Source organism: Tauraco erythrolophus, chromosome 25 (assembly GCF_009769465.1).
Source record: "Tauraco erythrolophus isolate bTauEry1 chromosome 25, bTauEry1.pri, whole genome shotgun sequence".
Lineage (NCBI taxonomy): Eukaryota > Metazoa > Chordata > Aves > Musophagiformes > Musophagidae > Tauraco > Tauraco erythrolophus.
In genome coordinates this window covers 4,041,075-4,067,161 of record NC_141489.1, presented here as the reverse complement: position 1 = coordinate 4,067,161, position 26,087 = coordinate 4,041,075, and the positions used below count along the sequence as shown (strand labels likewise).

The 26,087-nt window shown below is 61.2% G+C and overlaps 1 protein-coding gene across 1 annotated transcript; it reads left to right on the top strand.

The window, feature by feature from the left end:
- Positions 1-816: 816 nt before the first annotated feature.
- Positions 817-26,087, top strand: MRC2 (mannose receptor C-type 2). Its single transcript, XM_086626330.1, has 31 exons — positions 817-982; positions 1,690-1,782; positions 9,773-10,162; positions 10,432-10,605; positions 10,873-11,037; positions 11,220-11,333; positions 12,080-12,223; positions 12,770-12,958; positions 14,836-14,990; positions 15,261-15,368; positions 17,719-17,834; positions 17,975-18,123; positions 18,224-18,441; positions 18,633-18,775; positions 19,430-19,532; positions 19,647-19,785; positions 20,062-20,097; positions 20,425-20,585; positions 20,908-20,975; positions 21,210-21,310; positions 21,431-21,576; positions 22,016-22,130; positions 22,214-22,377; positions 22,593-22,701; positions 23,154-23,392; positions 23,493-23,661; positions 23,817-23,966; positions 24,254-24,373; positions 24,742-24,921; positions 25,303-25,329; positions 25,867-26,087. The coding sequence occupies exons 1-31, from the start codon at positions 817-819 to the stop codon at positions 26,085-26,087; spliced, it is 4,572 nt and encodes a 1,523-aa protein (XP_086482456.1).

Below are 26,087 nucleotides of genomic sequence, written 5' to 3'. Positions count from 1 at the left end.
CGCCGCGTCGTGTTTTCTCCCCGTTCCGCCGCGTTCTCGCTCGTTTTTTTCATATGTAGTTTAACTCCCCGCGCCGTGCGGCCACGCAGCGTCTGGCGAGCGCGGCGGAAACGCTTCCGCGGCGGCGGGAGAGCTCGGAGGGGGGGCCGGGGGCGGCCGCCGGCCCGCAGCGCCTCGCAGCCCCGCTCCGGCCTTTTGTCTCCCCGGGGAGGGCAGGTCGGGAAAGGGCCGAAGTGTTTCGTTGGAGGTTTCCTCCTTCTCCCATCCTGACCCCCCCCCCCCCGGCGTGTTAATCCTATAGAATTGTGAAGTGAGAAGAGAAGTGGCCCGAGGAAGTATTTGCATACTTCCTTTTTTTTTTTTTTTTTTTTTTTTTTAAATTTTCGTAACTTCTCACAACAACGCCCACGGGTTGGGCTTTTTTTGGGTTTGTCTTTTTTTTAAACTTTCTGAAGACACCATGTGCCAGACGCCTGAGGCTCCTCTGGACGGCCCCTGGAATTGCCATTTGAGACACTTTTTACCCCAGGACAGTCTAGCACAGAAGCGAGGAACTGCTTTTGTTGCTTCCTGGGATTAAATCGACCCTATTGAGAAAACTTTAAAAAAAAAAAAAAAAAAAAGGCAAAATTGGCTACTTTTCCCTGAACAATAACAAACGTAAACCCTTGGCCTCTTTTATTAGAGTACGTTTAGCAAATCCAAAGCAGATTTGGAAGTGGCAGCATGGGAGGGCACTGCTCCCCTCCTCTCCCCTTGCCCACCACTTTCCCCTCTCCCCCCAGCCCAACAGCCACCCTGGGGCTGAGCATCGCGATGGGCAAACCCTGGGTTCTCAAGGGGCCGTGGCGCTGGGTAACGGTGCTGTGCCAGGCGAGGGATCCAGCCCCGGAGCGGAGGCTGCGCGGCCGGGAGAACTGCGTGTCTAAGAGGTGGCAGAAGGAGGGGGCGATGGGGACGGAGACCTCCACACAAAAGAGTGGTGCCAGGGTTTGCAGCTGGTTTGGCAACATCTCAGCTGAACCCCCAACTTTCTGCGGCTCAATTCCCGTTAAACCTCCCCGTAATTTCCTTGAGGACGTGAATTTCTCCTTTCGCTGGTTTTAAGGGGGGGTTACTTGATTTCAGCAGGGCTTAGGTAACCTGTGAGGACCAATTCTGGCTCTTTCGCCCTGAAAAATGTCGGTGGGATGCAGGTCTGGCGAGCCCCCCTTGCCAGCCCGAGGACAGAGGCACCTCTGTGCCGGCGGTTCGTGGCGGTGAGGTGGGAGCGCGGTGGCGGCCGACCCTGCGCCGGGGCAGGGGAGAACAAGGCGGCTTTGAGCTCCCTCCGGCCCACGGTGCTGGGCTGCTCTTGCCACCTTCGTTTCTCCACACCCCATCCCCAATTTTCCACTGCTCACCCTGGCATCGCCCCCGACTCAGACCCGCCGCGAGAAGGGGGCAGGGGATGGCACCGAAGGAGGTGCTGTATCCCCCCGGCACCAGGCTGGGTTTGCAGCTCAGAAAGGATCCTCACTGGGATTTTGGGATCGGGGTGGGTTAGTCCCAGATGTCCCTTGAGCGAGTGCTCTTTGCAGGGACGCTGTCGGCGGGGGCTTGGGGGCCGGCCTGGCAGACGCCGTTGCTTTCCCTGGGGAGCTGACGCTTCCTTGAGGGGCTCGTGCCAAATTCTTGACTCTGGGATAGCTGGGAAGCTGGAACGGGGCTCATGGTGTGGGCTCCTCCATGGGATATCAGCCTTCGGTGCAAAACTGTCCCCTTCCCTCCCGAAGCCCTCAGGTTTGGCAGGTGAAGGTGCTGCCCAGGACACCTTCTCAGCACCCAAGAAGTTATTTCCAGGCGTGAGGTCCCGGTGATGGCTAAAGCCACGTAGCGGGTCTCTCTCTTCCATTTTATTCCTGGCTGGATTGTGCACCTTTCCCTGTGGGGCAGAGCCATGCTCCTGCCTTCCCTCTTCCTTAAATATACGCCAGGGAAACTTTTTGCCCCGAAATCACAGCAGATGACCACTGAGGGGGTATAACTGCTATCTGCTAATCGTGCTTCCCAGCTGATAAATCCATAGTGGGAGACTCTGGCTCCAGTCCCTCAGCGGGCGCTCGGAGCCGGGCAGCAAAGGGCCGTTGCCCACGTCGGCAGCTCTGCCCGAGGTCCCGGTGCCAACTCTTGGGTGGGAGCGGGAGTGCACGCGGTGGCCGTCCTCACAGCCCAGCCCGCCCCAGCGATTGCCTCCCAGTTTGGGTTATTTTTTTTTCTTTTAAGCAATTTGTAAAATTTTGTTCTTCACGTGCGGCCGAGGAGCAGGATTTTAATTAATCAGAACTGTGCCGAGACCGCAGAGCATCGACATTTTTCTCATTCTTAAGATTGCTCAGAGCCCGAGAGAGACCTACACAGATGCTCTTTTTCTTAAAGGACTCATCTTTAATTAATTAAGGATTGTAAAATGATTAGTGGATTGACTTGCACATTCTTGGGAGCGCTCTTTAGCCCGGGAGCAGAGACTTGGCTCTTTGCGGGGGGCACGGGGTGTTTTTCGAGCCCAACGCTCCCCACGTCCCCATCCTGGTGAGCACGTAAATGGGATTTTCCGTGTAAAACAGGGAGTTTGCAGGATGGTGCTGAGACTGGGGATGGGGAGATCGAGCCCTTTCCTCCATCTGAATCCAGACACGGTGACTTTGGGCTCTGTAGGGAGCATTTACCCCAGTCTTGCCCTTGAGGGCTGGGCAGGAGACAAACAGAGAGCCCTCGGTGAGAAAAGCTTTGAGTTAATTGTTTTAATTAAAAAAAAAAAAAAAAGCTGTGGGACACTGAGGGCTGATCCTTGCTGTGCTGGTGTGCTTGGTCATCGTGAAAAAGCGGGATCCTCTGTCCAGAGCCACCGATGATGCCGATTGGGCTATTAATAGCAGGAACGGTGCCGGAGAAACAAGGGAGGAAAAATCTCTGGGTTTTTGTGTTGTGGGTTTGGGTTTTTTTTTGCTTGTTATTTTTGGGAATTTCTGTAGTAGCATTGAAAAATTTGGTAGTTTTCAGCCAACTCTGCTGGAACTTCGTGTATGGGGACATGTCCAGGTCTGTCCTGCATGTCACATCATGTCCCTGGACGTGGCCACGAATTTGCTGGCTGGAGGACTGTGGTGCTGGTGGGCGATGCTTTGGGGTGAGCAAATCAGGGGCAAATCGGTGCCAAGATTTTGTGCCTGGGTGAGAAAGGGACACGGGACAGGACGTTCACGGTGAGCCCGACCACTGAGTCCACGGAGGGATTGTCTGGCTGGTGGCAGCTGGCAGAGCCCCATCCATCGCCGCTCCCCACTGAGCTTTCCGCGGGTCCATCGTGCTCCTCCATCCTGGCCGGGGCCCGTTGGATGGTGCTGCCGTGTTCTCCCTGCATTCCTGGGGAGTCCCAGCAAACCTGGGCTTTCCACCTCTGGAGACGTGCAGCCGCTGCAGGGCTGGAGCCTGAGGAGAGTCTGGAGGAAATTTAGGGAAAATTTACATCCTTCCACCCTTTGCTGGGTACTGGCGGGCGGCTGCCGGGGCTCCGGGCTCCCTTGTCCCCTGCCACGGTGGTGGGCGAGTCACTCGAGTTGGAAAGTGGCTTTATGTGCGTCCCAGGCAGGGTGCGGGGGGAACGGACTCCTTCATGTCTGCAGAGAGGCTGGAACGCGGCGCGTGGACCCCGTCCCAAATGTTTGCAGGCAGCGGGGCGCGAGCAGGGCGGCAGGTCTCCTCCATGGTCGCGGCCAGGTAAGGAGCTGGTCTCGGACGGCTCCCACCGTATAAACAGCGGCTTCTCTCCGTGCTGCTGGGACGGCCATGGGGAGTTTCTTGGCTCCCAGTGCAGGTCCCAGTGCTTCACACCCCCCACACCATCGGGAGCTTTGCTTTGCCCTATAACAAGAGGGCTGTCTCTTACTCCCTGAGCTTTATTTCTGAAAACCAAACCACCCCCCTCTTTTATTGTGGAGCTTGGCCTGGAGCACGCAGAGCTGCGGGCTGAGTCTGGCCCCAGCTGAGCCCCGGGGATGCACTGGGCCGGGATGAGACTGCGGGACGTCGGGCAGCATCGCTGTTTTGGTGCAAACCTCTGATTTAGGAGCGTCGGAGGTGGGGGGGTCGGTGTCTGCCGTCGGTTTTGGAGCAGGCGGGAGAGGTGCTGGTGGCTCCTCCTGAGCCAGAAGCTCCTGGCATGCCTGGAGGCTGCTGATACTCTCTGCTTTTCCTTCCCTTTGGTTTGTTTTTTAATCTGAAGTTCCGCTTTAAGGGGTCGCATGGAGTTTATTGATGCCCGAAAGCAGCTCATGGGGGAGGTCGGGCAGCGGTGCTGGGGCTGCCCTCATACCCTGTGGTGGGTGGCAGCGGGGATGCTCCAGCTCTGCTCTCCAGAGCTCCCATGGGCACAGCTGCTGCTTTTCTTACCACCACTTCCCTTTCCCAGACCTCGAAGGGACACACAGGCGCCTTTCTCGGGCCAAAATTTGCTGCTCTTCATGGCAATGGCCATGCTTTTGCTCTTCTGCATGCCAAGACCTTGGGGATGGCATCGACCGCGGCTGGGCTGGCTGCTGGGGACGCGGGTCCAGCAGTGGTAACGCTGGGCTGTGCTGGGAAACTCTTTCCAGGAAGGAGATTTTGCTCCAGAGAAATATTTCATCCAATAATACAGAATTTAAGATGGAGCTGGGGGCTTTTCTGTGCCCCTGCAGCATCCCTCAGCCCTGGGGTCCTGCACTCCCAAACATCACCCCAGGGTGAATTTTCAGGCAGCCCTGTGCATGCTGAGCCTGGCCAAGACTCGCTCTGTCCGGGGAAACCCTCCTGTATCTGATGAATGACACTTTCTGGTTCTTTTCCTGTTATTTTTTATTCCAGGGGGTTTTATTTCTCTGTTGCTGATCTTCCCCCCGAGCTTGGTGCATCCCCTCCATGTTTATTGTGAATGAGCTGTTGCTTCCCACAGTTTCTTCCCCATCATTTTGGTGAGGATTTCAGAGCTGCTGCTCTCCGTCGGGCAGCGATAACGGGCTGAAAAGGCGGCGATTTGGAGCAGGTGGCGTGGGGCTGCTGTGCCCTGTTTCCCAGTGGGTGAGAGTACATGAAACTGGAAGGTTCCAGCTGAAAAGAAGTTTCTTTATGTGCCATGCGAGTGAAGGGCGGGTTTCTTGCTGCGGGATGGTGTGGATAAAACTTTTGTGTGGGCTCACGAATCCGAACGAAGGCGTTCAGTAGCAGGCTTGGGGGTCTGCACTCCCCGAGGAGCTCCTGGGTCTTGGAGCCCGGTTTGCTGCCGTGGCTGGGGCACCGTACCGGGCTTGGAGGATTTGCTGCCTTTGCCGGGTGGTTTGGAACAAACCACCTCCCTGGCCACGGCTGCAGTGCAGAAAGCTTTGAGGGAGGGGTTGTCCCCATTGCTCTGGGTGTGCTCAGCCTCCCATGTGCAGGGCTTGGAGCTGGGTTTTTCGGGACATCCCAAATAAAGGGCGATCCTGACCGAGAGCACCAGGCAGGGAGGACCTTCACCGGGATGGTGCTGAGCCCCAACACAGCCCCGGAGCTGCATGAAGGACTCTACCATCAAAGAGGTGCCAAGATGAGCCTCGTGAAGGAGCCATGGGGGTGGCAGGGGCTGCAGGCGTAGAGCCAGAGCGGCGCTGCCAGGCTGGGGCCAGCCTTTGCTTTCTGCTGCGGTCGGGTGAAATTGCGGCCAGAGCCCTGGCACTGCTCCAGCCTAGAGTAACTGGGACTGGGGTCCGGCCGTAGCTTCGCTCCTCTCTCAAATGTGCTCCCTGCCGTTTGTTGCAGGTGATGGGAGGGGGACAAATCCGTGGGAGCAGGGATGCTCTGGGTGCCTGGCCAAGCTGGGATGCGCTCGGGTCAGGGTGGTGCCGAGGACGCCCGTCTGTGCCGTGCCACAGCGCTTTCTACGTCTGCCAGCACCGACAGCACCTCTGTCCCCTGGAGCCCCCATCCCCTGTTGCCTCCCTCATCCAGAGCTGCCCACGTTCCCCAAAATTGCCGGTTGCGAAGCTTTCCTTATTTGCCGTGGTGTGGTAAAGCTGTTGTGGGAAGGATTGAGCTGAGTTCCCTTCAATTCAGACTTTCTGCTGGCTAAAAACTTGCTTTTTTTAATTAAAAAAAAAAAAAAGGAATCTGGGAGTGTAAAACTCTGAGGGCTGCCCCCAAGGATCATGGCGTCTCCATCTCCGCAGCATTCAGCTGCCGGTGCCAAAGGCTGGTTTCTCTCGCTGTGCCGGACTGTGAGCATCCCGGTATTTTGCCCGTAGGAGAGGAGAGTGTTCCCATGGGCAGAACCGGTGTCTTTCCGGCAGCCCCGGCTGCCCGCCATCCCCACCATCGTGCTGCCGTGTAGCTGGTTTCCATGCTTGTACTGGTGAGCTGGAGGCAGCATCCCAGTGTCTGCGTGGCTGCGGCGAGACAGTGTCCCTGCAGAAGATGTGGGGGTTCACTTCGCTTTCACGGCTCCTCCACAGAGGAGGAGGAGGACTGGGAGATGACGGAGCACAGCTGCTCTGAGCTGACCCCACTCGAAGGCTGTGGGATGCAGGAGGGAGAGCGCGGGGTGCATGGGCAGCTCTTCTTCAGGGCAGGGAGGATCTGCTGGTGTTTGCTGTGGTTGGGTTTCTGTAGCTGGAGGGTGGTTGGGGAGCGATGCCGGGGGGGTTTGGAGTCTGCAGATGGGTGCAAAAAGCCAAGGAGCATCTCGGAAAGGAGTCACGGTAGCTGTGCCGTGGCTGCGGAGAGCAGTGCAGCAGAGGAAGCCCTGGGATGGATGGGGACATTCCCAGTCCCTCTGGAGCCGCCTTCTGCCGGGGCTGGTTTTGTTCTGCGGGATACCAGGTTGGGAGAAGGGATTTGTTGATACAAAGTGGCCCCTTCGCACCCAACATCCATCCCGTTCAGCAGCAGCCGGGTGGGAGCAGGGGTTCCCACGGAAGAAATCACTGTTGGTCCCCTGGAGTCTATAGGCATCGGAGCCCATCAGGCTCAGCCGTGCTGGGCGCTGGGTCAGGGAGGCTGGAGGCTCCAGTGAGTGCACAGGGGCTGGTCTGAATGCTGCTGCCAGTGCCACGGACACCAGTGGGGGTCAAGTCAGCTCCAAATTCCCTGTAAATAAGTGAAAGAAAGGTGTAATTTGGGGGAAGCACAGCGTGTCTTTGCTGACGTGCGTTGACCCGAGTTGGTTGTGTCCTGCCGGCTCCAGCCTCACCAGGAGCAGCTCCAGCCATCGGTGCGCCATGGATTTTGCAAGGGGAGAGGATGGAAGCGCTGGGGAGGTGCGGGTGCTGATGCTTTCCTGCTCTTCCAGGACTCAGCAGGGATGGGGGGTCACGTTCGGTGCCTCTCCAGCTGCCTCAGGCAAAGGGGCCGTGGGCTGAGCTGCTCGCGGGGTGCGGGGGCAGCCAAAACCCTTAGCCCGTAATTTTCTACCTCCAGCTCTTCTCTTTTTAGAGTAAAATGGTTATTTTGTGCTTTTCCGGCCCCGGGGCTGCCCCCTCCAGTCTGGATGGCTTCCTCCAAGCACCGTGGCGTTGGGGTGTGCATTGAGCATCGCCCTCACATGATGCTGCACGGCCCCGATGCAGCGCTGAGCACCCCGACGCCGACTCCTGGGGCTGGCTCCGGGACTTTTCCAATTCACTATTGATTTTTTTACAAAGCTGGGTTAGCAGATAAACGCAGAAGGGTCTCCCCTTGCTGACAGCCACGGTGGTGCTCGCACTAGAACATCTTTTTCTATTCCAAGTACCAAAGCACCGGAGTTCGGCTCCTTGCGGCACAGCCTGGGAGCCAGGGGGGGCCTCATCCTGCCTGAGCGCTGGTTCTTGGCTCCAGTGAGTTGTGACACTGATGCTCCATCACCCCAGAAGTGCTTAGAGACCCCATGCCTGGTGCCAGTGATGGGTGGCAGCACCCCTTACTGCGTGCGGGAAGGGGACAGCGATGGGCTGGGTGAGGCCATGGATGATGCTGGTACGGGGAGACGGGTGTTTGGCAGGGGATGAGCCCCACCATTCTTCCAATGTCCAGGTCAGGATCAAGCCAGCTCCCGTTGGGAACACCAGCACCCGTGTAAGGGACCTGAGCTTCAACCAGCCAAAATCGGCTCCCTCTGAATTTTTACTTATTTTCTCACTTGCCGTGATTTGAAAAATATTTTCCAAGAAATTTAAACATTTCTTCTTCTCTGCTGCCTTTTTCTTTGCACGCACGCAGAGTCTGCTCCCCGGAGATCTCTGCGTGAGCGGACTTCACTGTTGTTTATTTGAGGTCATCACTGATGTCATCTTGGCTGGGGAACGGGCCTTTGACATCATGTCTTCTCTGGAGCTGCGTCGATGCTGAAGCTCTGACGTTAAATGGGGGTGTCCGTGTTCCTCCGCTTCTTTTTTGCTTTCAGAGACAAATCAGGAAAGTTTGCTGAGCCGAGAAGTTTGTTGCTCGAAGGTGCCGGAGCCGCCTGGAACAACATAGCTGGGGCAGGGCGAGGTTGTGGGGGAATAGGAAATCAAACCCTTTTTGGCCCAAAAAATTCATGCGATGGCAAAAAACCAAAGCAAACCAAAGCTAAATATAGCAGGGCCCGTGAGTTCGCTTCGACTGCTGGTGGAGTTAAAAATGGGTTGTTTTTAAAACAAAACCAAAAAAACACCCTGACAAAAGTCCCATTGTCCAAGTGCTGCTTGGGGCAGGTTTTTGTTGGGGCGAGAGGCGGCTGCGCGGAGCCCCGGGGCGGCTTTTTAGCTTAGAACCACGCGTTTAAAGAAATGAAAGTATCTTTTAAAAATGACACGTCAGCTGGAGCAACGTGTCCTGGGGTAACGTCCTGTGTTTACTGGTTTATACAGGTTTTGAGATGGTTTCACGTGCTGGCGTGGTCCTCGGCGATGCTGGGGGGTCGGGGAATCGCCGTGGGGCTGTGGGGTCGGGCCGTTGCAGCAGGCAGGACGGTGGGACGTGCGTGGAGCTGGGGCTGAGCTCGGCCTTTCCGCTGGATCTGCTGGCAGCGATTCCCCCCGCTCCGCTCCCGCCTCCCCATGCCTGCGCTGGGCTTTCGGAGGGGCCAGATGCGACGTTCCGTGTTTGCCGGGGCTGGGGCGGCGGGAGCCACGGCTGCGTGCAGACACTTTCCATCACACCGTGATGCCCACCATCACGTTCATGCCATGGGAGGCCTTCCCTCCAACTTCTTTTTTAGCAGGTCCCCAAATACACGTAAAACGGACAGATTTGCTCTGTTTCCCTGCTGGGTTTTTCCGTGCCCGGAGCAGATGGCCGGTGCCGAAGGGGTTGGTGCGGGCTCCGCTGGCATGGGGTGCATTGCGATGCCTCGGGATGCTGCGGCCGGGTGCTGCCAATGGGAACTCAGTTTTAACGGGCTCTGGCGATGCTGTTGGAGCGGGCAAGCGCTTTGCCCCGGCTCCAGTGCCCAAAAGCCACCAGCTGGTGCTTCGCGGGGATGCCACGAGGCTTCCGCTGGCTCTGGGTGCAAACACTCATCCGTGTCACCCTGCCTGGAGCCCATCACCCCGAGGACAGGCGTCAGGGCAAACCCTGGGGTTGTTTCTGCAGGGAAGCGGTGGTCCCCAGCGTGATGGGTGCTGTACACAGGGATGCACCCCAAAACTTAGTAGAAGGGGAGCCAGGATGCTCTGGCCAGGCTGGGGCGATGCGTGGCGTGGTGCCGGATCCCTGGCAATGCTTTGACACTTTCCCTGTGGTTTTTCCCCAGACTCCAAAGTCTTCCTCATCTACAACACGGGCACGCAGGGCTGCCTGGAGACGAAGGACTCGCTGGTGAGACTCACCAAGGGCTGCAACGCCAGCGCCCCGGCCCAGCAGTGGAAATGGGTCTCACGAAATCGCCTCTTCAACGTGGGGGCCATGCAGTGCCTGGGGGTGTCGTGGCACGGGGCCAACGCCACGGCGGGGCCGCACCCCTTGGCCACCTACGAGTGTGACCGCGAGTCCATCAACATGCGCTGGAGCTGCCGCGGCCTCGGGGAGCAGCTCTCGCAGCATCTCGGTGCCCGCTCGGGCAATTCCTCCCTGGACAGGGGGGACCAGGCGCGTGGCTCGCAGTGGAGGACGTTTGGCACCGAGGACGATCTGTGCTCCGTGCCGTACTCTGGTAACGCCTCATCAGGCATTAGTATTATCCCATAACCCAGACCAACCCCGAAACGTGAGCTGAGGCTGCAGTGCTGCAGCAGTCGGGTCCTGCCTGGGGAGCTCGGTCCCAGCTCGCTGGGGCTGCAAAACCAGGCAGATATTGGGGTGATGGGGAGCGAGCAGCCTCTGGGCACCCCAGTAGCCCCTACACCGGGCCAACCCTCACCCCAAACCTTCCTCCAGTCCCCATAGACAGAGCCTCAAGCGAGGGCTCCTCTTCTCCCTCAGAGATCTACACCATCCAGGGCAACTCGCACGGGAAGCCGTGCACCATCCCCTTCAAGTACGACAACCAGTGGTTTCACGAGTGCACGAGCACGGGGCGGGAGGACGGCCATCTCTGGTGTGCCACCACCCAGGACTACGGCAAGGACGAGCGGTGGGGCTTCTGCCCCATAAAGAGTGAGTCGAGGGGGACACGTGCCGTGGGGGAAAAGCAGAAGACCCTGTGTCCGTCCCTCCCGGGGGCTTTCCTACCTCTTATCTTCCTTCCCTCCTCCTGCGAGCAGTCCATGGTGCCGCAGCAGCGAGGTTTATTGGGGTTTTTGGGGCTTTATGGGGTTATTGGGGTTTTTGGGGGTTTTTGGGGTTTATGGGGGTTATTGGGGGAGTTTGTTTTGGAGCCAGGGATGGGGCTGTGTTGGGTGCTCACCCTGCTCATCCTCGCAGGCAACGACTGCGAGACCTTTTGGGACAAGGACCACCTCACCAACAGCTGCTACCAATTCAACTTCCAGTCGACGCTGTCATGGCGGGAGGCATGGAATAGCTGTGAGCAGCAAGGGGCCAACCTGCTGAGCATCACCGAGATCCACGAGCAGACCTACATCAACGGTGAGGCGCTGGAAGCCCAACTCTGCTTGTCCTCACCCGGGGCATTGCTGGTGGCACCGTGGCCATCACCAGTGCCAAGTTGCTCTGCCTGCCCTGGGTGGTTGGTTTGGGGATGGTGACTGGCTGGGATCAAGCTGGGGTTAAGGGGACTGATCCTGCCCCTCTGGCTGTGTGGCTGCCAGGGCTGCTGACGGGGTACAGCTCCACGCTCTGGATTGGGCTCAACGACCTGGACATCAACGGAGGCTGGCAGTGGTCAGACAACTCGCCCCTCAAGTACCTCAACTGGGAGAGTGGTGAGACAGGGGGGTCGTGGCGGTGATGGGGGTGCTGGGGAACAGCCTGCGACCACTGGAGGTGGCCCTGTGGCAGGGGAGGTGGCCCAGGCTGGTGCAGGGTGTCCCCTCACTGCCTGGGGACAGAGAGCCTTGTGGGGCTGTGGAGCAGCCTAGGATGTCTGTGGAGCTGGAGGGGGGACACAGGGTGCTGGAGGGGGAGTTATCCCTCTGCAAACCCTTGGCAGCCCTGCGGATAACTTGGGGTAAGCATCCTTGTTGGGAAGGTCGATGCATCCCAGCTCTGTGCTGGAGTGTGGCTGAGGGGTGGTCCCCAGCTGCAGCCCACCAGCTCTGACCCCGGGGTGCTCAGGGACCCCTTGCGAGGGCAGCTCTGGTCGTGCCTGGTGCTGTCACCCAGAGGCACTCGTGGGGACAGTGGTACCCTCGCAGGAGGTTTGGGGACAGGCGGGAGCAGTTCAGGTCTGGGGCTGTGACCCCCCGACTGTCGTTGATGTTTCCGGTGAACCAGTGATGCTCCAGATTGTCGTGTGTTGAGGCACAGTAAGCAGCCCCGGGCACGCGGGGTCCGTCTGTGTCGTACCCAAATAACAAAATAAATGAGATTTTAGTGGTGTCGGAGCCGGGGGAGCAGCACCCTGCCGGCACCTGCCCTCCCGTGGTGCCCTGCCCGGGTGAGCAGTGGTGGTGGCTCTGCCCCAGGTCCTCAGCAGCGTGTCCCCCTCCCGCCTCTCCCTGCTTTCCAGACCAGCCTGACAACCCCAGCGAGGAGAACTGCGGGGTGATCCGCACCGAGTCGTCGGGGGGGTGGCAGAACCGCGACTGCGGCATCGCCCTCCCCTACGTCTGCAAGAAGAAGCCCAACGCCACCGCTGACCCCTTCCTCACAGGTGGGCGGGGGGGCGAGTAGCACCGGGAATGGGTGACCCCGTATCCTGATTGGGCGTGCCCCCATCCCAACATGGGCACGGGATGCTGCCCGCGGGCTGGAGCAGCCCGTGGAGGTGCCCGTGGTGTCCCCAGTGTGGCGGTGCGCTGGGTGTGCAGAGCAGGGATTGAGCTCCCCGGGGGTGCCAAGGTTTGGAAAAAGTCCTCCCAGAGGAGCATCACCCCAGGAGTGCCTGGGGCAAGAACCAGCCGGGCAATGGGGCAGGAATTGGGAGGAGCGGGCGGTCACCCGTGGTCCCCAGGGATGCTCTCTGCTCCGCTCTGCCATCACTCCTCTGCAAACAAAAGGGATTTTGTTTGTCCCCGGAGCTCTCAAGGAGCTGCCCGCACCTTGCTGTCCTGCGTTATGTTTTGGCTGTAGCTTCCCCACTGCTGCTTGGGCTTGGTCTCCTGAGCACCCAGTGGGTCCCTGCCCATGGTCCCCTCCCTGCCCGGGAGCGGGTTGGGGAGTGGGACGGGAGCCCTGAGGGTCCCTCATGTCCTGCCAGACTCGTGGTCGGAGGTGAAGGTGGACTGCGAGCCCAGCTGGCAGCCCTTCCAGTCCAACTGCTACCGCCTTGTCGGAGAGAAGAAGAGCTGGCAGGAGGCGAAGAAGACCTGCCTGCGGAGTGGGGGGGACCTGGTCAGCATCCACACCCTCTCCGAGCTGGAGTTTGTCACCAAGCAGATCAAGCAAGGTAAGGGGGAGCCCGCTGTGCCCGCAGCACCCTTCCTCTCCCCTTTTTGGGGTCTGCGGGAAGGTCATTTGTGTGTGATAGGGACTGCAAAGTGGAATTGATGGGTGGCTGGGGAGGGAGTGGAGAGCCCAGGCTGGGGGCGACGAGTTGTTTGGAGGAGGCCATGCCCTGGGCACATCCTCTGTCTGGCAAATATGAAAGCTGTTCCCGGGAGCCTGCTGTGCCAAGGCAGAAAATATGTAGCTGCAGCTGGGAATGGTGCTACTCCTGGTTGGCAATGTAGAAAAAGATGGGGGAAAAAAATCCTGCTGGGGGAGGCTGCATCTCTGTCTGCTTCAATCTGCCTGGGACAGGAGTGTCCCCTGCAGCAGCGAGGGGGAACGCTTGCCCGCAGCGTCCCAGGCGTCTCTTTCCAGTTCTGACTTCACCTGGGTGTAATCGGGTTGAAGTTTCCCACGTCGGGCTGTGTCGGAGCTGGGATGGTACTTGGGAAGTTTCAGCCCAAGCAATCACACGGGGTGGTACGGGGGAGCACCCGTGTCAGCAGCCTCCAGACCCTGCTTATATGCCGCCCCTCGTTAGCATCACCTTGGGTGGGCTTTTGCTGACTTGGGGGTGTTGGGTGATGAGAAGCTCACCAGGAGCCGGCACCGTGCACTGGCAGCCCAGAAAGCCAACCGTGTCCTGGGCTGCACCCAAAGCAGCGTGGGCAGCAGCTTGAGGGAGGGGATTCTGTCCCTCTGCTCTGCTCTCGGGAGACCCTCCCCTGCAGTGCTGCGTTCAGCTCTGGGGTCCCCAACAGCAGGAGGACATGGAGCTGTTGGAGCAGGTCCAGAGGAGGCCACCAAGATGATGCGAGGGCTGGAGCACCTCTGCTGTGGAGACAGGCTGAGAGAGTTGGGGCTGTTCAGCCTGGAGAAGAGAAGGCTCCGCGGAGACCTTCCAGCACCTTCCAGTGCCTAAAGGGGCTACAGGAAAGCTGGAGAGGGGCTTTGGACAAGGGCATGTAGTGACAGGACACGGGGCAATGGCTTTAAACTGACAGAGGGGAGATTTCGATGAGATCTAAGGAAGAAATTCTTCCCTCTGAGGGTGCTGAGGCACTGGCACAGGTTGCCCAGAGGAGCTGTGGCTGCCCCATCTCTGGCAGTGTTCAAGGCCAGGTTGGATGGGGCTTTGAGCAACCTAGTGTAGTGGAGGGTGTCCCTGCCCATGGCAGGGAGGTTGGAACTGGACGATCTTTGAGGTCCCATCCAACCCAAACCATTCCATGATCCTATGAATGCAGCCTCTCCGGCCAAAACACGCGCTGTCATAGTCACAGGTTGCACAGAAAAGTGTCTGTCGAACCCCCAGCCTGTCCCTGCTCCACAGAGGAAGAGCCTGGCCCCAAAACCCACCATGGGGACGTCAGGGGGCCCAGACTTCAGTGGGAACTGGGGTGGGGGCTAGGGGCTGAAGGGCATTAATGCTGAGGGAGACAGGAGCCATGGGAGGGTGGAGGAAGGAGGGGGATGCGCCGGCGGTCCCATACAGGGATGGGATGGGAGGGAACAGTTGAAAACCAGTAGCTCGCTGGACTTGAGCCCGCGAGTCCAGACTTTTACCATCCTGCTGCTGCCACCAGCTCCCTGAAACTGCTGGCAAATGTCCCTGTGTTCTCCCATCCATGGGTCCATCCTGGCGGGCAGGAGCTGCCATGCCCACCCTGCCCTCCTGCCTGCTGCACCACTGGGGTTGGAGGCTGAGCCCTGCAGTGGGCTTCTGGCAGGTTCTGCAGTCCCATCCCGGGGGCTCATGGCATGGGGTGGGGATGGTTTCTGCAAGATTCCAGGCGGGCAGCGGGAATTTCAGCCCCTGACCTCCTGTCTTGGCAGACGTGGAGGAGCTCTGGATTGGCCTAAATGACCTGAAGCTGCAGATGAACTTCGAGTGGTCGGATGGGACGCCCGTGAGGTTCACGTACTGGCATCCCTTCGAGCCCAACAACTTCCGTGACAGCCTGGAAGACTGCGTGACCATCTGGGGACCGGTGAGAGCCCAGGGCGGGGGGTCCATCCTGCACCTCCGCAGAGGCTGCGGCAGCACCGTCACAGCCGGGGCAGGGGTGCCACAGGGAGCAGCTCCAGCTGGGGTTGAACCTGGCTCATCCTGGCTGTTGGGATGGGAGGGATCCAGTACAGCATCCTTGGGGATTTCATGTAGGGAAGAAAAATTTCTGGACTCAGCATGGGGATGGATGGGCTGGGAATTGCCCGGGCTGTCGGTTGGGCTCAATCCTGCTCTTGTCCCCACTGTGCAGGAAGGGAGGTGGAACGACAGCCCGTGCAACCAGACTCTGCCATCCATCTGCAAAAAGCCTGGTCGGGTGAGCCAGGAGAAGGAGGAGGATGACCACGGGTGCCGAAAGGTGAGGGAGACCTGGGGCGGGAGGTGGCTCTGGCTGCTCCGTGGCTCTGCCTGCTCCTTGGGACTTCAATGTCATGGGGGGTCTCTCCCCAAAAATTGCTTCGGGGAGCTCCAGTGAGCAGCACCCGGAGTTGCAGATCTGTGCCTGGGAGCTGCTGAGTCCCCACTTCCGTGGCTGCACGAGAGGCTGCGGGAAGAAACTGGGACAAAACACATGTCCCCGTCATCCAAGATCCTCCCCCTTGGCCTGGCTTGGCTGCCAGCAGGGACGTTTGTTTTTTTTTTTTTCCCCCTTTGCCTCTCTCCGTGCCAAAATCCAGCCCCAACGCTGCTCCACGTGGGAGCCAGGCGGGACGGAGGCAGCTGCCAGCCCTGTGCCTCGGCACAATGGCAGGCTGCCTTTTCTGGGCAGGATACGGGTGTTTTGGGGACACAGCCACCAAACTGGTGGGTTCTCACCCAGACTGTGCTCTGCCTCAGTTTCCCCAGCTGTCAAGCGGGGCCGAGGCCGCCCTGTTCCCACGCTTGCTGGGCAGTCAGTTTTGTGCCTCTTTGCAAAGCCTTCGAGCGGCGAGCCTGGCATCGCCGCCGCTCTTGAACGGCTCCCAGCGTCTCAAAGCGAGCCAGCTCGCGCTCGGACTAGCAAGCAGCCCCTCCGGGCCAGCTCCCAGGGGTGCTGCCCAGCTCCTCCCAGGTCTTTCCCCCGTCGCAGCGGAGACAAAGCCCAGCAGCAGCTCTTGGCTCGGTGAGAGCTCGGCGGGGAGTGCGGCAGCCAGGCGAGCTGGCACGCACGGACGGATTCAGGGAGCTGGAGGAGCCCCAGTGTTGGGGGGTGGTGGGGACGAGGCACTTGGGGGGCGATGTGCCACCACTACCCCTCCGCTTGTCCCCCCGCAGCAGTCCTGATGCTAACAGGGTGTCCCCGTGCAAATTTAACCCCCTCCCACCTCTCCAGCCGTGTATGTACCCTGGTCCTGGGTGCCCAGCAGAGAGATGCACCTGCTGGGAAACAAACCGGGAGTGATAAACGAGCCCAGGAAAGACCTTTTCCCATCCTTCCTTCCCCTCTTCATCCTCAATGGGGCCATTTGTCACCGAGAGGCTTGTGGAGAGGAGGCAGCATCTTGCCTGGAGATCGTCCCTGGTCTTCTCCAGCCACCATGCTCGTTTTTCTTGGTAGCTTTGCTGCTTTTTCTCCCCTTTCCAAACCCCCTTTATGTTTGGGAAAGCCTTAAAGGAATCGATGGGAATGGAGATTTGGGCCACGGGGAAAGCAGAGCTGGAGAGAGGAGCCGGGACACGCCAGGAGCGGGAGCTGGGAGCAATGTCTGACAGTCCTGTCCTGGCCCCTTTGTGGATCACAGCGACTTGCTGCAATGCCCGGTGTGTGGGAGGCCAACCATCTGGTTTTGGTGATGCTGAGTCCCAGAGCTGGTTGGGGATCCCTCTGGGGCCATGGGGGACCTGCACTGTCCCAGGCCGGGCCCCTTTCCTGGCTGCGCAGAGACATCCATGCTGTTCCCAGTGGGACCCAGCTGGTGGGTTCGTGCCTGGCTTTGCTGACTTAGGGGACAGGCTGCAGGAGCAGGAACTTGGGATAAAAACTGGGATTTGAGGTCCTTTTCCCAAAATCTCCCAAAGCTGCTGACCTGCTTCCCTCCCCACTGTGCCTCTGGTGCTGCAGATGGCGCATGTCCCCTGCTGTCCTTCCAGTGCCCGGGGACCTGGGGGTAAAACCCCGCTGATGCTTCCTACCATGCCAGGGGGTCCCTGAGCCCGGGGCCACTTGCCTGCCCGGCTGAGCCCCCTCACCCTCTCCACCCCACCCTGGTTTGCACTCCCACCACACGCGTGTCCCCTCTCGCAGATGAGCCCCCATGTCCCTCCTCGCGCTGCCGCCGCCAGCCCCAGGGCCGTTTCGCTCCCTGCTCTGGCACAAAACAGGCACTATTGTGTCTCCGGCCCGGAGAGGCTCCAACGTCAACAAGGAGGGGATTAAAGCAGCCTGCGCTGGGACTCGCTCTGCATTCGGCCCTGCGGCGTGTAGAGGAGGATTGTGTTCCCCTCCCCGCGCCCCGGCCGGGGCTGGACGTTGGCAGGGAGAGATGTTTCCCCGGCTTTGAAGCTGCCTGGGTGTTTGTTTTCCTTCAAGCCGTGTCCTCTGGGGCCGGGGGCTTGTTGGAGCTCAAAGCTGAGCGGGGTCAAGCCGGGGCGGCTGGGGGCAGGAGACCTCCCAGGAGAAGGCGGAGGTGCTGGAAGAGGACGTGGGATGTTGCTCTCCCCCACCCCTGGGTTTGCTCCCGTCCTTCTGGGGTGAGCAGTGGCAGACGTCCCCTGTCCCCCGTCCCCAGGGCTGGAAGTGGCACAGCCCCTCGTGCTTCTGGCTGGGCGAGGACCGCGTCCCCTACAGCGATGCCCGCAAGATGTGCTCTGACTACGGCTCCACGCTGGTCACCATCACCAACAGGTGGGTGCCGTGCCAGCAGCAGTGGTTTTACCCCAAAACGAGCTCCCCAAGGTGGGGTGTGACCCGACACCGGGGGCTTTGCATGTGGGGGCCGGCACACGGCGGCATCGCAGCATCGCCCACTCCTACCGCCCCACCAGGTTCGAGCAGGCGTACGTCAGCAGCCTCATCTACGGCTGGGACGGGGAGTATTTTTGGACAGCACTGCAAGACATCAACGAGACGGGCGCTTTCCGCTGGCTGAGCGGCGACGAGGTCATGTACACCCACTGGAACCGCGACCAGCCCGGTAAGGGGGCGGCTGCGGGTGGGCCGGGGGGGCGGGTGGTGCCTCTGCCACCCGGCACGGGCTGACCCTAAGGCTGGCATCCTCCCCGCGAGCGCTCCAGGTTACAACAAGGGCGGCTGCGTGGCCCTGGCCACCGGCAGCTCCATGGGGCTGTGGGAGGTGAAGAACTGCAGCACCTTCAAGGCCAAGTACATCTGCCGGCAGAACCTGGGCACCCCAGTCAACCCCGAACTGCCCGGTCCCTACCCCACCCCCAGCCTCACTGCCACCTGCCCCCCGGGATGGAGCTCCGACACCAAACTCCGTCACTGCTACAAGGTGAGGGGTGCTGGGGGGGGCTTGCATGCTGGGAGGGTGCGTGTTTTGGTGGTTGCAAAGGGCAGCCGGGAGCCCATGAGCCTGGTTGGGGCTGGGCGGTGGCAGCGTGCTCCAGGGTGCGGGGTGGGGACCGATGCTCTGCCCCTCTCCCGGTGCTGAGCCCCCTCCACTGCCGCTTCCTCCCTCACCAGGTGTTCAGCTTCGAGAAACTGCAGGAGAAGAAGACGTGGATCGCGGCGCAGGAGTTTTGCCGGGAGCTGGGTGCCCAGCTGCTCAGCCTGGCCAGCTACGAGGAGGAGCATCTCGTTGCCGACACCCTCAACAAGATTTTCGGGTGAGAGGCTGGTTGCGCTGGCGCCTGTCGCGCTGTGCGAGCACGCTTGGCATGGGCTCATGCCCGTCCCCGTGCTCTGGCACATGTGGACGGGGTATGACCGTGGCTCTGCAAGTGGGAACGTGTGTACAGACGGTGCGTCAGTTGGTGTGGCTGCACCAAAGAGGGGGTGCGGGAGAAGCGTGGGAAATTCAGTGTAATTTGGGGATGGAGAAGTGCAGGAAATTTGGGGATGGAGCTTGGGTTTAAAACTCCTTCAGCCCTGAGCCGGCACGTCTGTTATCCGAGCTCCTGCCTTTGGATGTCGTAGGGACAGCAGTCTTTGAAAACAAACAGAAAAAGGCCAGATTATAAATACGTAGAATCATAGAACCATGGAATGGTTTGGGGTGGAAGGGACCTCAAAGACCATCCAGTTCCAACCCCCCTGCCATGGGCAGGGACACCTTCCACTACACCAGGTTGCCCAAAGCCCCATCCAACCTGGCCTTGAACACTTCCAGGGATGGGGCAGCCACAGCTTCTCTGGGCAACCTGGTCCAGTGCCTCACCACCCTCATTGTAAAAAAATTTCTTACATATTTGTAAATAAATATAAAAACGTCCGGTTCGGAGCGGGGTTGTGTTCTCACCCTTCCCCCCGGCTCCCCGCAGGGAGTCGGAGCCGGAGCTTCACGAGCAGCACTGGTTCTGGATCGGCCTGAACCGGCGGGACCCCGTGGGGGACAGGAGCTGGCGGTGGAGCGACGGGCTGGGGGTGAGTCTGGGGGGGTTTTGGTGACATGACTCTGGTTGGTATTTGGGGTGCCAGGGGGAGCAAATCCAGCGCTGGTGGAAATGCCCAACACCACCCCTCTCTCTCGACCCCCAGTTTTTCTACCACAACTTTGACCGCAGTAACTACGATGACGATGACATCCGGAGCTGTGCGGTGCTGGACCTGGCCTCCCTGCAGTGGATGCCGATGCAGTGCGAAGCGCAGCTGGACTGGATCTGCAAACTGCCCAAAGGTACTTGCCAACACACCCCCACGCCCTTCGGCTTGGAATAACCTGGCAGAGGATGGGCTGTGGGATGGCAGAGCAGGCACAGGGGTCCCTCTGTCACCTCCCTTTCAAAGGTGGCAGTTTTATGGGAGGATGAGTCCTGATTCATGGAAGAGGCAGGAGAGGTGCCATCCATCCCAGGGGGTTTGGGAGGGCATCTCCTTTGCAGGTGGGTGGAGCATCTGCGGGAACATCCCAGCCCCGCATCCTGCTGATGGCGTCTCCTCACCCTTTTGCCAGGTGCCGACGTGAAGGAGCCGGAGATCACCACCCAAGGTGCGTTGGACATGGCTGTGTGTCTGTCCGGTGCAGACTGTCCTCCCCGGGCATCTGCCACCCCGTCACATGCGTCCCCGCGGCGTTATCCGGAGGAGGACGGATCCTGCGGAGGGTTGTAGGAGGGAGGGGAGTCTCGGCATCCTGCTGCACAGCATGGCTGCTGGAGCTGCCTGCAGGGACCGAACAGGATCAGGCCCCTCAGTGGAGGGGAGGGTCAAGAGCAAAGCAGCCCGAGCCGCGGGGCACCGAGGGACGGGGCTGTGGGCACTGGTGGCTGCAGCGGAGGTGGCACAGCCACGGTGTGACTCTGGTCCCTGCCTGCAGGCAGCAAAGAGTGGGTGAAGTTCCAGGAGGCTGAGTACAAGTTCTTCGAGCACCACTCGACGTGGGTGCAGGCACAGCGCATCTGCACCTGGTTCCAGGCGGAGCTGGCATCGGTGCACGGCGAGGCCGAGCTGCGCTTCCTGGGCCAGAACCTGAAGAAGGTACCAGGGGGACGGGGACCTCCCCGGGCACCGACAGGCTCTGCTGCCTCCCTGGGCTGCTCCTGTCCCGGCTTCTCACATCCTTTGCTGGAGGGACGTTACCTGGGGACAGCCGGGCTCTGGGGAGGTCACGATGGGTCTGGCACGGTGGTGGCACGTCCCAGTGTCTGGGGGTGGGTTTGGGGCTCTGCAGGGTGATGCTTTGTGCCACGGTGCAAGCTGCTGCGGGGCTACCCCATCCCCGTGGCCAGGGTGGCCACGGTTGTCCCCAGGGACACTGAGTCCATGCAGGGCACTGATGTGTCCCCTCCGGGGTGTCCAGTTCTCCAGGGGCCAGGAGCAGCACTGGTGGATCGGGCTGCACACCTACGAGAACGACGGGAGGTTCAAGTAAGTTGGAGACGGAGCCACCGTGTCCCCGTGTGTCCCCGTGCCACTGTCCCTGGTGTGCAGAGTGCTGCAGCTCAGCACCTCTGTCTCGAGGAGCCCACCCTGGGGTGCTGGGGTGGAGGTTCCTCACCCAAGAGAAGGCAGTGGGGGGCCGTGCTCCCAGTTAGCGCGTGCACCTGGTCCCGTTCGCCCGGTCACCGCTCAGCCTCGTGCTCCCACCGGTGCCTTTCCCAGGTGGTCCGACGGATCCCTCCTCAACTTCGTCTCCTGGGCACAGGGCAAGCCCCGGCCCATCAGCAAGGACAAGAAGTGCGTGTACATGACGGCGAGCAGAGGTGAGGGGCCGGATTGGGCCGCGCCGACGCTCCGGAGGGGCTGGGGGATGCGGGCTGAGCTGAGACACCCCCACCCCAGTGCAGCCCGGGGGGTCATGCCCGACGTGTCCTTCCCTGCAGAGGACTGGGGGGACCAGAAGTGCCTGACAGCGCTGCCCTACATCTGCAAGCGGAGCAACGGGACGGCCGTGAAGCCTTCCCTCCCGCCGCCGCCCGCTCCCACAAGTGGGGGCTGCCCCCGCGGCTGGTTTCCCTTCCTCAGCAAGGTACGGTGGGACGGAGAGGGGCCCGTCACCCCCCGGCATTCCACTGGCCCCAGCGAGGGGCAGAGGGACACGTGCACATGTTTCGGGGGATGTGCTGGGGGGGGTGTGCCCAGGGATGCTGAGAGAAGGGTGCCACGGGGTGCGGGCGCAGGAGAGGGTGGTGAGGGTGCATCTCCATGCACAGGGATGCCGGGAGAGGAGTGCCATGGGGTGGGGGTGCAGGAGGGGGTGGGGAGGGTGCATGCACGGGGATGCTGGGAGAGCGGTACGCCGTGGGGTGAGAGTGCAGGAGGGGTGTAGGGGGCCAGCAGGTACCAGGGTGCAAATGTGAGAAGGTCCATAGGGGCAGAACGGGGCTGCAGAGCAGGGAGGCTGCTGGGCTCAGGGTGCTGGGGGGCAGCTGCACCCCCTGGACCGTCCCGTGCCCCCACCTGTGCAGTGTTTCAGCTTCAACGGGCACGACAAAGCCGAGATAGTGAAGTGGGCAGAGGCGAAGCAGGCGTGCGAGAGCCAGGGTGCCGTCCTGGCCACCATCGCCAGCCCCCTGGAGCAAGGTGAGTCCCACTGCCCACCGCTGACCCCACCGGGATGGGGACCTGCCGGTGGTGGTCCTCAGCACCTCGCCCGTTGCTTGCAGCCTTCATCACGTCCATGCTGCCCAACATCTCCTTCGACCTCTGGATTGGCCTCCACGACGCCCAGAGGGAGTTCCAGTGGGTGGAGGGCGAGCCGCTGCGGCACGTTGGCTGGGCACCCGGCGAGCCCTCAGGCTGCAGCGCCTCCAGCTCCCGTGACAAGCCAGTGAGTGAGACCCCCCTGGAGCATCCCCCATCCCACAGGAAGGTCTCAGCCCCGTGTCCCACCACAAGGGTGGAAGGCTTTAGTGTGCCGGGGTGGTTTCCGAAAGCAGAGCAGGATCTGGACCTGCAGGGTAGGGGTCCCTGGGGTGGGGGTGTTGGTGGGGGGCACGATGATGGTGCTCAGGGCGGCGCTGACCTTGCGGCTTGTCTGTGTAGACCAACTGCGTGGTGGTGTGGCACGGCTCGCCCCCCCACTTCACGGGGCGCTGGGACGACCGGAGCTGCGTGGAGGAGAAGCACGGCTACATCTGCCAGCGCACCATAGGTAGGGGGGGACAGGGGGGGCCACCCCCAACCTCTGCTCATTGGGGACCTGCCACCACCGACCCAGTGCCCTGTGCTGTGGTGGGGCTGTGGCTGGGGGCGCTCGGGGTGATGGGCTCAGCTTGGGGGGGGCTCAGGGAGAGGGGCTGGACTCAGGTGGGGGTCCCTGGTTGCGACTGTGCGTGGGGCAGCCCTGCAGCGGTGCGCAGCAGCCTGGCTCAGGCTGTTCCATAGGGACGTGCGTCCCGACGGGCAGCTCCAGGGTGGGGATGGCACCAGGATGTCTTGTCCCCTCTGGGCAAGTGGCCTTTGCACTGAGGTGTCTGCAGGTGGATGTGCCCCATGCGCGGCACTGCCAGGGACACCCCAGCTTGAGGGGGACGGGATGGACGGAGGGGTGAGACCTCGGAGCATCCTCCGTGCCCACTGACCGTGTCTCTTTGCTTCCCCCAGACCCATCCCTGAGCCCCGCGCGGACGCCGTCTCCCCCTTCGCCCACCGGCACCCTCTTTTACCACAACAGCACTTACCGCATCCTGCAGAAACCCCTGCGGTGGCACGAGGCGCTGCTGCTCTGCGAGACCCTCAACGCCACCCTGGCCACCATCCCCGACCCCTACAGCCAGGCGTTCCTCACCCAGGCCGTCAGCAGCCTGCGCGCCCCGCTCTGGATCGGCTTGGCCAACGACGAGGTGCGGGAAAAGGGCAGCAGGTGCCCCCGGGGCGAGGGACCCCAGCGGGGAAGGGGTTGTGGAAGCCCTTCAGCTTCTTCTCCCACTCTGGGTTCTCCAGGGAGGCCGGAGCTACTCGTGGCTGACGGAGGAGAACCTCTTCTACGCCAACTGGCAGGATGGGGAGCCCCAGCAGGTCGCTGGCTGCTCCTACATGGACGCGGATGGGAGCTGGCGCACGGCCGGCTGCGATGCCAAGCTGCAGGGGGGCATCTGCCAGCTGCGAGCAGGTGCTGGCCGCGGGGGCTCAGGGCTCGGTGGGCCAAGTGGAGGGCAACCAAGGGTTGGAGGTGGCGTCCCAGCGGGGACTGGTGCCCCGATGTGCTGTGGGACCCCCGCATCCTGTGGACCCCCACCCACCCGCAGTGCACCCTGTGCCCCCCAGGTGCCCCCCGCACGCACAAGTGGAGCTACAGTGGCAGCTGTCCCAAATCACTGGAGGACTCGTCCTGGATCCCCTTCCGGGACCACTGCTACACTTTCCACATGGAGATCACCCTGGGGCAGAAGGATGCCATGAGGAGGTGCCAGAAAGGTATGGGGGAGGCTGTGGTGGCAGAGGGTGGTGATGCACACTTGGAAAAGTAACAAGGGGGTCCCCAGGATGCCTGTGGGTGCAGCAAAGCACCCTTGGATGCTACCTGTATCTCTGCACCCGTGCCCAGCCTTGGTCAGCCATCATCTCCTTGCTGTTAATGTTGGGGTTCCCCAACTACCACATGGCTCATGGGTGGTTCCTCAGCTTGGTCCTCTCAGGCACTGCTGCTCCTGAGCTTCATCTTCTGAGGTCTGGGCTCTTCCCTGACACTCTTTCCTCTGCAGTTGGCGGCACAGTGTTGTCCATCCAGGACGAGATGGAGAATGTTTTCGTGTGGGAGCACCTCCAGGCGTATGAGGGCCCGTCCAAGGGGGCCTGGCTGGGCATGACCTTCAACCCCAAAGGTACAAAGGAAAGAGTGAGGTTTTAGATACTCCCCTGGGCACCGCCATGAATTCCCCCCAGGTGCATGGTGAGCAGAGGAAGCCCTTGGTGGTGGCACCGGTGTGGCGGGCTTATGCCATGGCATGACCAGGAGCCCCAGTGCCTCAGGCCACGCTGGACTTGCCATGTGTCCTCTGGCTTGGTGGGATTGGGTGTGGTGGCTTCAAAGCCCAGAGCCTCCTCCAAGGCACTGGAGGAGGTTGAGGAAGGTGCCCTGCAGCCCTTGGCCCTCCCCTTCGCCCTATCACAGCTCCCCGTGCTTTCTGAACCGGGGCAAAGATGGGGCGTCCCCTTCTGTCTCCCCAGACCTAATTCTCCCGTTTCCCAGGTGGCACCTTGGTTTGGCATGACAACACCGCCGTCAACTACTCCAACTGGGGCCAGCACGACACGGGGCCCAGCATGCTCAGCCAGAACAGCTGCTACTGGATCCAGAGCAGCAACGGCGTGTGGCGCCTGGGCTCCTGCACCAACGTCACCATGGGGGTCATCTGCAAGATCCCCCGAGGTAGGGACCCCCTGCTGCTGCCCCAGGTGTGCTGGGGGTCTGGGCAGGGTGCTGCAGGGCAGAGCTCTGTCCCGCTGGCAGCACCAGCCACGTCTCTTGGGCAATTCCAGTGTAGGGGAGTTGTGGGGGCCGGTGCTGGGGTCTGCAGATCCCTGGTGGGCTCAGCCATGGGCTGTGCGTGTCTCAGTGGCTGGGTCAGCACCTTGGGGCAGGGTGAGGCTGGTGGGGGGCAGTGGAGCAGAAGCAGAGGACCCCCGCGGCTGTGCATCACCTGCGTCTGCGGCGCTGGGGTGGCGGAGGGTGTCGGGCCAGTGGTGCCGGCACTGGGGAGAGGGGAGGGTGCCATGGCCGCGAGCTCACCTGTCTGTGTTGCCGTTGCAGTGGAGGAGAGCAGCTTTTCCAGGGCAGGTGAGTGGCACCGTTGGCTTGGGCACCGCACTGGGACCAGGAGCTGGCACTGGGGGGGCTGTGCTGCAGCCCGGCTTGTATTAGTAACCAGAGAAATGGTGGTTGTGGGGGGGAAATCCCATTTCCAGGGGGCTTTGGCTCTGGCTGGGGACTGCCCAGCAGCTGGAGCCATCCCTCCATGGAGGAGCGCGTGCGGCCGGCCCTGCACTGGGCTCTTCTGCCCTTGTCCCGCTGCCTGGCCAGGCTGGGAGATGGACACTGCATCTGCTGGTGGGATCCCAAAGATCCATCCCAGGCAGCTGCCAGATGTTCACTCACATCAGGAGTGACCCAGGGAGGCTGCCCCTGCCCCGGGAGCTCTGCCATGGGCAGGACGTCCCCAAAACACCAAAGCAAGCTCCAGTCCTGTCCCGCTCTGACCCACCCTGCCCAAGAGCCCGTGTCCATCTGGAGACCCACCAGCCAAAGCCCCTCCTGCGGGACGAGAAGGCGGGAGGCAGCAGGCTGCCGTTGACCGGCCCGTTCCCCTCCCCGCAGCTCTGCCGGAGAACACGACGGCCATTGCGGTGGTGGTGCTGTCGACGCTGGCGCTGTGCGCCGTGGTGGCTGTCGCCGTCTACCTGTACAAGCGTCGGCGGAGCGCGGAGCGGGGCGCCTTCGAGAGCGCCCGCTACAGCCGCACCACCTCCAACCCCAGCGAGTCCGCCGAGAAGAACATCCTGGTGTCCGACATGGAGATGAACGAGCAGCAGGACTAA

Coding starts and splice junctions, on each gene's coding strand:
- MRC2 (XM_086626330.1), top strand. CDS start 817: ATGGGCAAACCCTGGGTTCTCAAGGGGCCGTGGCGCTGGGTAACGGTG. Junction 18,124..18,223: donor CTGGAACCGCGACCAGCCCG/GTAAGGGGGCGG, acceptor CGAGCGCTCCAG/GTTACAACAAGGGCGGCTGC. Junction 20,586..20,907: donor TGGGCCAGAACCTGAAGAAG/GTACCAGGGGGA, acceptor CGGGGTGTCCAG/TTCTCCAGGGGCCAGGAGCA.